The 15,531-nt window shown below is 48.1% G+C and overlaps 1 protein-coding gene across 7 annotated transcripts in view; it reads left to right on the forward strand.

Moving 5' to 3' along the window:
• The window catches only part of cacna1ab (calcium channel, voltage-dependent, P/Q type, alpha 1A subunit, b), a 130,487-nt gene that overhangs the window by 41,910 nt on the left and 73,046 nt on the right, over positions 1-15,531 (forward strand). For all 7 annotated transcript variants that reach the window (XM_069195653.1, XM_069195657.1, XM_069195656.1 and 4 more), the window contains exons 4-7: positions 11,034-11,125; positions 11,765-11,917; positions 13,437-13,624; positions 14,352-14,455. In XM_069195653.1, coding sequence (XP_069051754.1) covers positions 11,034-11,125; positions 11,765-11,917; positions 13,437-13,624; positions 14,352-14,455 — 537 coding nt within the window. The remainder of the gene's footprint in view (positions 1-11,033; positions 11,126-11,764; positions 11,918-13,436; positions 13,625-14,351; positions 14,456-15,531) is intronic.

Genomic DNA, 15,531 nt, shown 5'->3' on the forward strand with positions numbered 1-15,531 from the left:
CTGTCCATGGTTCTGAAAGTCAGATACAGACCAGTGTGCGCTTTACAATACAGACGAGTCTTGAGCTGTCCATGGTTCTGAAAGTCAGATACAGACCAGTGTGCGCTGTACAATGTAGACGGATCTGGAGCTGTCCATGGCTCTGAAAGTCAGATACAGACCAGTGTGCACTGTACAATACAGACGAGTCTGGAGCTGTCCGTGGTTCTGAAAGTCAGATACAGACCAGTGTGCGCTTTACAATTCAGACGAGTCTTGAGCTGTCCATGGTTCTGAAAGTCAGATACAGACCAGTGTGCACTGTACAATACAGACGAGTCTGGAGCTGTCCATGGTTCTGAAAGTCAGATACAGACCAGTGTGTGCTGTACAATACAGACGGGTCTGGAGCTGTCCATGGCTCTGAAAGTAAGATACAGGCCAGCGTGCACTGTACAATACAGACGAGTCTGGAGCTGTCCATGGTTCTGAAAGTCAGATACAGACCAGTGTGCGCTTTACAATACAGACGAGTCTTGAGCTGTCCATGGTTCTGAAAGTCAGATACAGACCAGTGTGCACTGTACAATACAGACGAGTCTGGAGCTGTCCATGGTTCTGAAAGTCAGATACAGACCAGTGTGCGCTTTACAATACAGACGAGTCTTGAGCTGTCCATGGTTCTGAAAGTCAGATACAGACCAGTGTGCGCTGTACAATGTAGACGGATCTGGAGCTGTCCATGGCTCTGAAAGTCAGATACAGACCAGTGTGCACTGTACAATACAGACGAGTCTGGAGCTGTCCGTGGTTCTGAAAGTCAGATACAGACCAGTGTGCGCTTTACAATACAGACGAGTCTTGAGCTGTCCATGGTTCTGAAAGTCAGATACAGACCAGTGTGCACTGTACAATACAGACGAGTCTGGAGCTGTCCATGGTTCTGAAAGTCAGATACAGACCAGTGTGCACTGTACAATACAGACGAGTCTGGAGCTGTCCATGGTTCTGAAAGTCAGATACAGTCCAGTGTGCGCTGTACAATGTAGACGGATCTGGAGCTGTCCGTGGTTCTGAAAGTCAGATACAGTCCAGTGTGCGCTGTACAATACAGACGGGTCTGGAGCTGTCCATGGTTCTGAAAGTGAGATACAGTCCAGTGTGCGCTCTACAATAGACGGGTCTGGAGCTGTCCATGGTTCTGAAAGTCAGATACACTCCAGCGTGCACTGTACAATGTAGACGAGTCTAGAGCTGTCCATGGTTCTTACTGTCAGATATATCTATACGGCCTAATCAAGCAGGTAGCCAATAGTTTCTAAAGACTTATTTTTGCATAATATAGTTAATTTTTAACAAACATCTAAATATCTGAAGGACCAGTGTTTCCTTAATTGAATTGCATGCATAATTTCTTAATTGCCTTGTTAAATTGAACAATAACTTACAGGTTTTACAAGTATTTTGAAACAGATTATTCAGGATGCTCTATAATACGTTCTACATTGGTACTATTGAACTGGATACTCCAAGTACGGAATATTAGAGTGTGGAAATATTCTGTTTCTGTATCCTAGCTATAGAATAGCTATAATACGGATAGTGTACTGACAAAATAGGAAAGAAGCTGTGTGCCAGTGAAAGTGCAGAGCTGTCCATTGGGCTCATTGCCATACAGTACAAGTTAGAGTGTGCAGAGCTGTCCATGGTGCTGACCACCATGCAGCACAAGTGAGAGTGTGTGGATCACATGGAGTACAAACCAATGCACAGAGGGATTGAATTACAAAAGTAGATTGTGGTGCACAGTGGTGCTGGAGATTAGAGCTGAGACCCAGGGAGTGGGTAAGGGAGGCAATGTGGGCAGGAGATAAGGGCACAGGGAATGACCCAGGGAGGCAGTGTGGTCTGGAGATTAGGGCTCAGGGAATGACCCAGGGAGCCAGTGTGGTCTGGAGATTAGGGTTCAGGGAATGACCCAGGGAGGCAGTGTGGTCTGGAGATTAGGGTTCAGGGAATGACCCAGGGAGGCAGTGTGGTCTGGAGATTAGGGTTCAGGGAATGACCCAGGGAGGCAGTGTGTGGTCTGGAGATTAGGGCTCAGGGAATGACCCAGGGAGCCAGTATGGTCTGGAGATTAGGGCTCAGGGAATGACCCAGGGAGGCAGTGTGTGGTCTGGAGATTAGGGCTCAGGGAATGACCCAGGGAGCCAGTATGGTCTGGAGATTAGGGCTCAGGGAATGACCCAGGGAGTCAGTGTTGCCTGGAGATTTGGGCACAGGGAATGACCAGGAAGGAAGTGTTGACAGGAGATCAGGGCTCAGGGAATGACTTGGGGAAGCAGTGTGGGTTAGTGGCTGGTAGAAAGGGCTAGAGAAAGAGGCAGCATGAAGGCGAGAGTCTGAGAGCTGCAGTGTGGCCCATCAGAACAGCAGCAAAGTTCTGATGACCCACTTCGGCAAGTATGTCTCTCTGTGTCATTGGGAGAGGGCTGGGCTCCTCCTGGCGGAATGAGTCATTGGCGCGCGGAGCAGTGAGCCTGGCGCGCAGCAGGGTGGCTCTGAGTGGACAGGCGCCCACACTGAGTGAACACATGGCACTGCCACATTGCCAACCACACACACACTCACGCGCACGCACGCGCACACACACACACACACACACACACACACACACAGAGATACCGGGGCATTCACGTCTGGGACACACTGCAGAACGCGCAGCTCTGTAAGTGTGTTCATCTGTGTTTGAAAATGTCAGGTTTTGTTATTGTGTCATAAAGCATATATTTAGAAGCAGGGAGCATTGTGAGTTTTAGTGTCTCTGTGTTTTTGTGAATGTGTCTTCTGTAGCAGCAGAGAAGAGACTCCAAGCCTTTCAAAAAAGAAAAAATAGAAATCAATAGCATGGGCCCCTCCCCTGGTCCCGTTGCCGCGGCAATGCTGAACGGGCTCAGAATACTGATGCCTCCCCAAGATTCTATCAATGAGCAAGGGCCCTGTTGCCGTGGAAACAGTTATGAATGAGAAGAGGCCAGTAACCGTGGAAACTGTGTGAATGAGAAATGACCGGTTGCTATGGAGATGCGGTGAATGGGAATGGGAAGAGACCCAGAGAGGTGGTGTGATGCAGTCAGAGAAACTACGTTGTTAATAATAATAATAATAATATTAATAATATCCTCCAAATAGAATACACTTTTATGCCTAGGCACGCTCACACACTTACTACAAATATTGTAATAATAATGATGAAACAGTAAACTTTTGTTATCATGTTACACTGTACCATCCAGAACATCTCAGACAGAAAGCAAAGCTGAGCTGAAACAATAGTATTAAAAATAATTATCCTAAACTGTAATAATAAATCCAATTCAATGCATAAGTGACATGACTGAGACTGTAGCTCCTGCAGGGGTTTCCATCACTTTCCTCAATCTCACAGACACACTAACACACACACGCTCAAGCACATGTACACACTAACTCAAACAATCTCACAGACACACTAACACACACACGCTCAAGCACATGCACACACTAACTCAAACAATCTCACAGACACACTAACACACACACGTTAAAGTACATGTACACACTAACTCAATCTCACAGACACACTAACACACACACGCTAAAGTACATGTACACACTAACTCAAACAATCTCACAGACACACTAACACACACACGCTAAAGCACATGTACACACTAACTCAATCTCACAGACACACTAACACACACACGCTAAAGCACATGTACACACTAACTCAATCTCACAGACACACTAACACACACACGCTAAAGCACATGTACACACTAACTCAAACAATCTCACAGACACACTAACACACACACGCTAAAGCACATGTACACACTAACTCAAACAATCTCACAGACACACTAACACACACACGCTAAAGCACATGTACACACTAACTCAAACAATCTCACAGACACACTAACACACACACGCTAAAGTACATGTACACACTAACTCAAACAATCTCACAGACACACTAACACACACACGCTAAAGCACATGTACACACTAACTCAATCTCACAGACACACTAACACACACGCTAAAGCACATGTACACACTAACTCAATCTCACAGACACACTAACACACACGCTAAAGCACATGTACACACTAACTCAATCTCACAGACACACTAACACACACGCTAAAGCACATGTACACACTAACTCAATCTCACAGACACACTAACACACACGCTAAAGCACATGTACACACTAACTCAATCTCACAGACACACTAACACACACGCTAAAGCACTTGTACACACTAACTCAATCTCACAGACACACTAACACACATGCTAAAGCACATGTACACACTAACTCAATCTCACAGACACACTAACACACACACGCTAAAGCACATGTACACACTAACTCAATCTCACAGACACACTAACACACACACGCTAAAGCACATGTACACACTAACTCAAACAATCTCACAGACACACTAACACACACACGCTAAAGTACATGTACACACTAACTCAATCTCACAGACAAACTAACACACACGCTAAAGCACATGTACACACTAACTCAATCTCACAGACACACTAACACACACACGCTAAAGCACATGTACACACTAACTCAAACAATCTCACAGACACACTAACACACACACGCTAAAGCACATGTACACACTAACTCAAACAATCTCACAGACACACTAACACACACGCTAAAGCACATGTGCACACTAACTCAAACAATCTCACAGACACACTAACACACGCTAAAGCACATGTACACACTAACTCAATCTCACAGACACACTAACACACACACACTAAAGCACATCTACACACTAACTCAATCTCACAGACACACTAACACACACACACTAAAGCACATCTACACACTAACTCAAACAATCTCACAGACACACTAACACACACACGCTAAAGCACATGTACACACTAACTCAAACAATCTCACAGACACACTAACACACACGCTAAAGCACATGTACACACTAACTCAATCTCACAGACACACTAACACACACACGCTAAAGCACATGTACACACTAACTCAATCTCACAGACACACTAACACACACGCTAAAGCACATGTACACACTAACTCAAACAATCTCACAGACACACTAACACACACACGCTAAAGCACATGTACACACTAACTCAAACAATCTCACAGACACACTAACACACACACGCTCAAGCACATGTACACACTAACTCACCAGAAGTACAGAAACACACTAATGCACACATTCTTATAGAAACACTTACACACAAAAGCACATGCACACACTAACTCAAACAATCTCACAGACACACTAACACACACAAGCACACACACATGGTAACTCACACAATCTCACAAACTAACTCGCACAAGTACACGCACACACTAACGCACATAAATCTCACAGAAAAACACCTGCTGGACAATATGGAGAATCAAAAAAGGATAATCAACACATTATGCACAGTGCACTAGTAAGATGTCATTCAGTATTATGTGCAGCTTTCTTTACCATATTGAATAAAAGTTATTGATGCTATGGAATCAATCAAGAGAAGGGCCACCAGATATATTCCTGGATTTAAGGGAATGTCATATACTTGCAGGCTGAACCAACGGAACCTTTTCAGTCTTGAACAGAGAAAACTGTGGGAGGACATGATTTAAGTTTTCCAGGTTCTTGCTGATACATTTAACCCAGAAGACTCCATCAGAATGTTCAGTAAAACACCGGAGGCCTAAAGCGAAAACTACTAAGACATATTTTTTTTAATTGAGAATTGGAGGCAGTACTTTACATACAGGGTGGTGGGAGTGTGGAACAAGCTGCCCAGCCATGCCCTGGCTTCATTCTCGAGACAGCTGGATGAGATTCTTGTATCATCCATCCTTTCAGCCACTTCATCCAATTCAGGGCCGTCAGGGAGCTGGCGCCTATCCCAGCAAGCAACGGGCACCAGGCAGGGTACACCCTGGACGGGATGCCAGTGCATTGCAGGGCACAAACAGACACACTCACACCAGGGCCTGGAGGAAACCAAAGCACCAGGAGGACACCCACATAAACACAGGGAGAACATGCAGACTCTACACAGATAACATCTCAGGTTTTCAACCCAAGGCCTCAGTGTTGCCAGGCAGCAATGCTAAGCACTGCGCCACCATGCCACCCATCCTCTGATCAATAAACTACCAATTACCAAACAAGCGAGGTGGTCCAAGAAGACACAGACAAGAGGCACAAGTCTCCAGTGCAAACGCTGAGATGTGTGTCTGAGCTGTGGCTCCAGGGCGGATCCGGTTCGGTCCGGCGCGCAGCTGGGTGGGGAGAGAGCTGCAGGCTGGCAGCTGGTGCTGCTCCTCTGCCTGGCAGGAAGGAGATTGGCAGTGAGTCCCTGCAGAATTCCTGGGCTGACGGCTCCACAAACACCTCATCTCTCCACTGATGTTCCTTCAGAAAGTGTGAATCCCTGTGTTTAACCCGGCGCACACAAGCTATCACGTCCCTCCCCTGGGTGACTCCTGTTAGACTACCTGCGTCTCACTGCTGCTGCTCGCCTCCCGTTTCTCACCCCTCTCCTCCTCTCATTCCTCTCTCTCTCACTCCGCTCACTCTTCTCAATCCTCTCTCTCCCACTCCTCTCTCTCACCTCTCTCACTCCTCTCACTCCAACCTCTCCCACTCCTCTCTCTCCCACCTCCTGCTTCTCTCCCACCTCACTCCTCTCTCTTCCACTCCTCTCTCTTCCACTCCTCTCTCTCCCACCTCTCTCACTCCTCTCTCTCACTCCTCTCTGCTCCGGACTCTCTCCCTGGATGTGGCTGTGTTCCCCAGATGCTCTCGATGGGGCTGTAGGAGAGACCAGGGCTGACTCACAGGGCTCACTCCTCTCTCTCCCACCTCCTGCTTCTCTCCCACCTCACTCCTCTCTCTTCCACTCCTCTCTCTTCCACTCCTCTCTCTCCCACCTCTCTCACTCCTCTCTCTCACTCCTCTCTGCTCCGGACTCTCTCCCTGGATGTGGCTGTGTTCCCCAGATGCTCTCGATGGGGCTGTAGGAGAGACCAGGGCTGACTCACAGGGCTCACTGCTCTCTCTCACTCCTATCTCCTCTCTCACTCCTCTCTCTCCTCTCTCACTCCTCTCTTACTCCTCTCTCTCTCCCCTCTCTCCTCTCTCACTCCTCTCTCTCTCCTCTTTCACTCCTCTCTCACTCCTCTCTTCTCAAGACTCTCAATTCAATTCAATTCAAGGTGCTTTATTAGCATGACCGATGGGTACAATCAGTGTTGCCAAAGCAAATAAAATAATGAAATTCACATGAAACAAAACAAAAAATAAAATTAATATAAAATCTACAGACATTTACAACAATGACATATTATAAAATATTTACATATACTGTAGACAGAAGAATGAGAGAGACTCTCTCACTCCTCTCTCTCCTCTCTCGCTCCTCTCTCACTCCTCTCTGCTCCAGACTCTCTCTCTGGGCCAGACTTGGCTCTTTGGCCTGTGAGGAACTACAGTCCAGCTCCTCGCAGGGCCTGGGCCTTTCCGTCCGCGTCTCCTCCCAGCGTCTTGGCTCTGTCCCATCCCTGCTGGGGTTCCTGTCCCTGGTACCGGAGAACCCGGCAGTTGGGTCGGACAGTGGGCAGGAGGAGCAGGGCTGGCCGGAGAGGCCAGGGCAGACCGACCGCCCAGTGTGCAGCCTGGCCCGGCCCAGATTCAGCCCTCGGCCACGTGGGTTTGAGGAGCAGGGAGCTGTGTGCTGCCGTTTGACTTTAGGAGCGCAGCTATCTGTTGTGGAAAAGAATATTAATCTGATCTGGCTGTTTTATAGCACTGCGGCGACAGAACCACCAAGAGGTTCTGGTTCCCCTTTTGTGTGAATAAGGTCACACTTAGCAGCCACAGACAGCTGCTCCACCAGTATCTAGGTGCGTCAGTAAGACATATCCGACTTCCAGCAGGGAAAAGGATGTGCATGCCGATCTAACCAGCGACATGTTTAACAATTCAGCTGTTACACAAAACTGCTGTAACACCATAACCCTGAAAGGTGTTCCTCGTAGGACACCAGTGTGTCTGTCTGGAAATTGAGGACATACCTGCCTATTCCCAGTGTCTGTATGACCCTGTACTGAGGCCAAGATCAAAAGCACAGTCTGTACCAGCTCTCTGTCTGCGGGGACTCCGGTCAGTGCAGCACCCCCTCTTGTGGCCACTCTGTGTCGGTGCAGTGGAGGAGACTACAAAATTCTCCATGAAAAGCCCCTAAGCCTCCACCGTGACCACAAAAAGAGCCAGTATGAAGGATGGGGAACACGTTCTCTCGACTGTGGGGGAGGGAGGGGCAGTTTTGGTACAGAAGCAGTGTAGTAGTGCAGTAGTGGAGTGGGGTGTCTGGTGTGCAATGCAGTGTCTGGTGTGGTTCTGTAGTGTGCAGTGGGGTGTCTGGTGTGCAGTGGGGTGTCTGGTGTGGTTCTGTAGTGTGCAGTGGGGTGTCTGGTGTGATTCTGTAGTGTGCAGTGGGGTGTCTGGTGTGGAGTGGGGTGTCTGGTGTGATTCTGTAGTGTGCAGTGGGGTGTCTGGTGTGATTCTGTAGTGTGCAGTGGGGTGTCTGGTGTGGAGTGGGGTGTCTGGTGTGGTTCTGTAGTGTGCAGTGGGGTGTCTGGTGTGGAGTGGGGTGTCTGGTGTGGTTCTGTAGTGTGCAGTGGGGTGTCTGGTGTGGTTCTGTAGTGTGCAGTGGGGTGTCTGGTGTGGAGTGGGGTGTCTGGTGTGGAGTGGGGTGTCTGGTGTGGTGCTGTATTGTGTAGTGGGGTGTCTTGTGTAGCAAATTATGTTCTGTTGCATGAGCTGTGTAGCAGATTGCTCAGTTAATGCCCAGGGTACATCTGTCATTTGCAAGGAATTGATGAGCTATGAGGAAATCAGGTCTTGATTGAGGGAGGGTGAATTCCGTCCTGTTGTGTCTCTGCTTTTAGCTGACTCAAGTTTTCGGTTGTGACCCCCTCCCAGGTTCAGCAGTTAAATAGCTATTGATTGAGTGAGTGGCTAGGCTGTAGATCACAGCTGCTAACAAATGAGCTTTTACCAAAATTAACAATCTTGCAGGTCGAGCACAGAGTGGCCAGTGGGCCAACAGACTGACACACTGCTGGAGTGAACAGACTGTGAATAGAGCACACTACAGAACAGTGTGAATACAGCTCACTGCAGGACAGTGAGAATCCAGCTCACTGCAGGACAGTGTGAATACAGCACACTACAGGACAGTGTGAATACAGCTCACTGCAGGACAGTGAGAATACAGCTTACTACAGGACAGTGTGAATACAGCTCACTGCAGGGCAGTGTGAATACAGCTCACTGCAGGACAGTGTGAATACAGCTCTCTGCAGGACAGTGTGAATACAGCTCACTGCAGGACTGTGAATATAGCAGACTACAGGACAGTGTGAATACAGCTCACTGCAGAACTGTGAATATAGCAGACTACAGGACAGTGTGAATACAGCTCACTGCAGAACTGTGAATATAGCAGACTACAGGACAGTGTGAATACGGCTCACTGCAGAACTGTGAATATAGCAGACTACAGGACAATGTGAATAGAGCAGACTACAGGACAGTGTGAATACAGCACACTGCAGGACAGTGTGAATACAGCTCACTGCAGGACAGTGTGAATACAACTCACTGCAGGACAGTGTGAATACAGCTCACTACAGGACAGTGTGAATACAGCACACTACAGGACAGTGAGAATACAGCTCACTGCAGGACTGTGAATATAACAGACTACAGGACAATGTGGATACAGCTCACTGCGGGACTGTGAATATAGCAGACTACAGGACAGTGTGAATACAGCTCACTGCAGAACTGTGAATAGAGCAGACTACAGGACAATGTGAATAGAGCAGACTACAGGACAGTGTGAATACAGCACACTGCAGGACAGTGTGAATACAGCTCACTGCAGGACAGTGTGAATACAGCACACTACAGGACAGTGAGAATACAGCTCACTGCAGGACAGTGTGAACACAGCTCACTACAGGACAGTGTGAATACAGCTCACTGCAGGACTGTGAATATAACAGACTACAGGACAGTGTGGATACAGCTCACTACAGGACAATGTGAATAGAGCAGACGACAGGACAGTGTGAATACAGCTCACTACAGGACAGTGTGAATACAGCTCACTGCAGGACAGTGAGAATCCAGCTCACTACAGGAGTGTGAATACAGCTCACTGCAGGACAGTGTGAATACAGCTCACTGCAGGACAGTGTGAACACAGCTCACTACAGGACAGTGTGAATACAGCTCACTGCAGGACAGTGAGAATACAGCTTACTACAGGACAGTGTGAACACAGCTCACTACAGGACAGTGTGAATACAGCTCACTGCAGGACTGTGAATATAACAGACTACAGGACAGTGTGGATACAGCTCACTATAGGACAATGTGAATAGAGCAGACTACAGGACAGTGTGAATACAGCTCACTACAGGACAGTGTGAATACAGCTCACTGCAGGACAGTGAGAATCCAGCTCACTACAGGAGTGTGAATACAGCTCACTGCAGGACAGTGTGAATACAGCTCACTGCAGGACAGTGTGAATACAGCTCACTACAGGACAATGTGAATACAGCTCACTACAGGACAATGTGAATAGAGCAGACTACAGGACAGTGTGAATACAGCTCACTGCAGGACAGTGTGAATACAGCTTACTACAGGACAGTGTGAATACAGCACACTACAGGACAGTGTGAATACAGCTCTCTGCAGGACAGTGAGAATACAGCTCACTGCAGGACAGTGAGAATACAGCTCACTGCAGGACAGTGTGAATACAGCTCACTGCAGGACAGTGTGAATACAGCACACTGCAGGACTGTGTGAATACAGCTCACTGCAGGACAGTGTGAAGGGCACAGATAGGGCACTAACATCATACATTTACACCCATCTTCTCTCTCTCCACAGTATCCTGGCAACAGCTGGTGCAGAATTTGACCTGAGGACCCTGCGAGCTGTGAGAGTCCTGAGACCCCTGAAACTGGTGTCAGGGATCCCCAGTACGTGAGGGGAATAAGCAGGGATGGAAGAGGGGGGGAAGGGTTGGTTGGTGGGACAATATCCCAGAAAATGTCCTTACGGTGTAAATGACATTTCTTATGACCCAACGGCATCTTCTTGTAAACCTGTTTGTTTCAACCCTTGTCGAGGTTCAATTGAAGGAAGGTTGGAATAGTAAATAAAAATAAAAATAAAAATTAGCCTGTCATAAACCCCTCAAACATAGGAGTGCAGCTATATACACTATAAGTGTTTGTGTGTCAGTGTCTTTCTCCTTCTTCCTAACACTTCTCCTCATCTCCTCTCTCCCACTCTCTCCATCCCTCTCGATGTCCCTCTCTCTCTGTCCCTCTCCCCCTATGAATCTCTCTCTCCCTGTTCCTTCTCTGTCCCTCTGTCTCTGTCTCTCCCCTGTTCCTTCTCTCTCCCTGTCGCTGTCCCCCTTTCTCTCCCTCTGTCCCCTCACTCCCCTCTCTGTCTCTCCTCCTCTGTCTCCTCATTCCCCTTTCTGTCTCTCTTCCTCTGTCCCTCTCCTTCTCTGTCTTTGTCCCCTTCTGTCTCTCTCCCCTATGTCCCTCTCTGTGTCCCTCTTCCTCCCCTCTCTGTCTCTCCTCTGCCCCTGGGCCTCTGCTCCCCAGGTCTTCAGGTGGTGCTGAAGTCGATAATGAAAGCCATGATCCCCCTGCTGCAGATCGGCCTGCTGCTCTTCTTCGCCATCCTCATGTTTGCCATCATCGGCCTGGAGTTCTACATGGGCAAGTTCCACAAGACCTGCTTCGACAACATCACCGGTGAGTCCTGCCCTGCCATGCTGGCATTGGAGCAGTCCTGTCTCTCTCCTCTCTCCTCTCTCACTCCCTCTGTCCTCCACCCAGCTCTCCTCTCCTCTCTCTTGCGTCCTGCCCTGCACTGTCTGCTCCAGCTTTAGAGAGCTGCCCACAGCTCTGTTAGCTCATTGATAGAGATGTTGAACAGTGTTGGACCAGGAGTTCAGACTGTTCCCACAGCTCTGTTAGCTCATTGATAGAGATGTTGATGAGTGTAGGACCAGGAGCTCAGACTGTTCCCACAACTCTATTAGCTCATTGATAGAGATGTTGATCAGTGTTGGACCAGGAGTTCAGACTGTTCCCACAGCTCTGTTAGCTGACTGATAGAGATGTTGATGAGTGTTGGACCAGGAGTTCAGACTGTTCCCACAGCTCTGTTAGCTCATTGATAGTGATGTTGATCAGTGTTGGCCAGGAGCTCAGACTGTTCCCACAGCTCTGTTAGCTCATTGATAGAGATGTTGATGAGTGTTGGACCAGGAGCTCAGACTGTTCCCACAACTCTGTTAGCTCATTGATAGAGATGTTGATCAGTGTTGGACCAGGAGTTCAGACTGTTCCCACAGCTCTGTTAGCTCATTGATAGAGATGTTGATCAGTGTTGGACCAGGAGTTCAGACTGTTCCCACAGCTCTGTTAGCTCACTGATAGAGATGTTGATGAGTGTTGGACCAGGAGTTCAGACTGTTCCCACAGCTCTGTTAGCTCATTGATAGTGATGTTGATCAGTGTTGGCCAGGAGCTCAGACTGTTCCCACAGCTCTGTTAGCTCATTGATAGAGATGTTGATGAGTGTTGGACCAGGAGCTCAGACTGTTCCCACAACTCTGTTAGCTCATTGATAGAGATGTTGATCAGTGTTGGACCAGGAGTTCAGACTGTTCCCACAGCTCTGTTAGCTCATTGATAGAGATGTTGATCAGTGTTGGACCAGGAGTTCAGACTGTTCCCACAGCTCTGTTAGCTCATTGATAGAGATGTTGATCAGTGTTGGACCAGGAGTTCAGACTGTTCCCACAGCTCTGTTAGCTCATTGATAGAGATGTTGATCAGTGTTGGACCAGGAGTTCAGACTGTTCCCACAGCTCTGTTAGCTCATTGATAGAGATGTTGATCAGTGTTGGACCAGGAGCTCAGACTGTTCCCACAGCTCTGTTAGCTCATTAACAGAGATGTTGATCAGTGTTGGCCAGGAGCTCAGACTGTTCCAACAACTGTTAGCTCACTGATAGAGATATTGATCAATGTTGTTTCACCACAGGACTCTGAGTAAAGAACTTACTGATTGCTGAGAACAATGACTTTGATGTTGTAAGGTTTACTCTCACTCCCCTAGAGACGTTTGTGAATCAGTACTTCATGCCTAATTGAATCAATGCTGTGCAAAAAGCAGTAAGACAGGTAAGTTTTTTTGTCCTTTTTCTCATTCCTAACCCCTTTTCCTTTCTGTTTTCTTCTTGTCTCTGTACCAATCACTCAGGTGAGATCCGGGAGGAATTCCCCTGTGGAAAGGAATCTCCTGCACGACTGTGTCCGAACGGAACAGAGTGCAGGGAGTACTGGATCGGTCCCAATTATGGCATCACTCAGTTTGACAACATCCTGTTCGCAGTGCTGACTGTGTTCCAGTGCATTACAATGGAGGGCTGGACAGACCTGCTGTACTATGTAAGCCATTTCTAAGAGCCATCTCCTCCTCTCCTGTCTCTCTCCTTTCTCTCTGACCCTCTCTTCCTCTCCTGTCTCTCTCCTCTCTCCTCCCTCTCTGACCCTCTCCTCTCCTGTCTCTCTACTTTCTCAATTTTTTCAATTCAATTCAAGGTGCTTTATTAGCATGACCGATGGGTACAAATCGGTGTTGCCAAAGCAAATTAACATGGAACAAAACACAAACATATAATAAAATATTGACATATACTGTAGACAGATGGAGCATTATTGGGAGACGGACTCACTGTTCCTCAGGCTGTGACAGGAGATCACATACTGGGCTGCCAGTTCAATTGAGTTCCCTCCTCCCTCTCCCAGTAGGATTGGGACCCATTGTGATTCTGGCAGGTGTGGGAACTCTGGGATTAGATTTCTGAGTTTAGGGAAGAATGTTTCTCTAATCCCAGAGTATCTGTCACAGTGCAGTAGGAAGTGCACCTCTGTCTCTATTTCTCCTCGCTGTCTCCTGTCTTTGACGTTGACTTGGAGTGAGTGGACAGGCAGGGAGAGGGAGTGAACTCTGTCTCCGGGGTTAACAGGGCAGAGGTTCGTGAGAGCGACACAGAGAAACAAGCCAAGCAGCTGCATTGTCCTGTCTTAGAGGGACCTGTAGGACACAACACTCCGCTCTCTCAGCCCGCTGTTCTGAGGGTGAGGTGGAATGACTGCTTGTCTGTCTGTCCAGAGCAATGATGCCGCAGGAAGTGCCTGGAACTGGCTTTACTTCATCCCCCTCATCATCATCGGCTCCTTCTTCATGCTGAACCTGGTGCTGGGTGTGCTGTCTGGGTAAGTCTCTCTCTCCCTGCCTGTCTCTCTATCTCCATCTATCCCTGCCCATCTTAATCTCTGTCCTTCTCTGTCTCTCCCTGACTGTGTCTCTCTCTCCCTCTGTCCCTGCTTGTCTCTCTGTCTCTATCACTCTCTGCCCCTTCCTGTCTTTGTCTAATGGTCATACCTGTCTCATGTTCTCTGTCTGTCTTTCCAGCTCTCTGTGGTTTCTTGTCATGTGTGTCTGTGTGCATTCTGCTGCTCAGACTGTGTGTGTACAGTACTCCTCTGTGTGCTGCTCAGACTGTGTGTGTGTACAGTACTCCTCTGTGTGTTGCTCAGACTGTGTGTAAAGTACTCCTCTGTGTGCTGCTCAGACTGTGTGTGTGTACAGTACTCCTCTGTGTGCTGCTAAGACTGTGTGTACAGTACTCCTCTGTGTGCTGCTCAGACTGTGTGTGTACAGTACTCATCTGTGTGCTGATCAGACTGTGTGTACAGTACTCCCCTGTTGCTGCTCAGACTGTGTGTGTGTACAGTACTCCTCTGTGTGCTGCTCAGACTGTGTGTAAAGTACTCCTCTGTGTGCTGCTAAGACTGTGTGTGTGTACAGTACTCCTCTGTGTGCTGATCAGACTGTGTGTACAGTACTCCTCTGTGTGCTGCTCAGACTGTGTGTGTACAGTACTCCTCTGTGTGCTGATCAGACGATGTGTGTGTGTACAGTACTCCTCTGTGTGCTGATCAGACTGTGTGTGTGTACAGTACTCCTCTGTGTGCTGATCAGACGATGTGTGTGTGTACAGTACTCCTCTGTGTGCTGATCAGACTGTGTGTGTGTACAGTACTCCTCTGTGTGCTGATCAGACTGTGTGTGTGTACAGTACTCCTCTGTGTGCTGCTCAGACTGTGTGTGTGTACAGTACTCCTCTGTGTGCTGCTCAGACTGTGTGTGTGTACAGTACTCCTCTGTGTGCTGCTCAGACTGTGTGTGTGTACACTACTCCTCTGTGTGCTGCTCAGACTGTGTGTGTGTACACTACTCCTCTGTGTGCTGCTCAGACTGTGTGTGTGTACAGTACTCCTCTGTGTGC

The sequence above is a fragment of the Lepisosteus oculatus genome, chromosome 11 (assembly GCF_040954835.1).
Source record: "Lepisosteus oculatus isolate fLepOcu1 chromosome 11, fLepOcu1.hap2, whole genome shotgun sequence".
In the NCBI taxonomy this organism is placed as follows: Eukaryota; Metazoa; Chordata; class Actinopteri; order Semionotiformes; family Lepisosteidae; genus Lepisosteus; species Lepisosteus oculatus.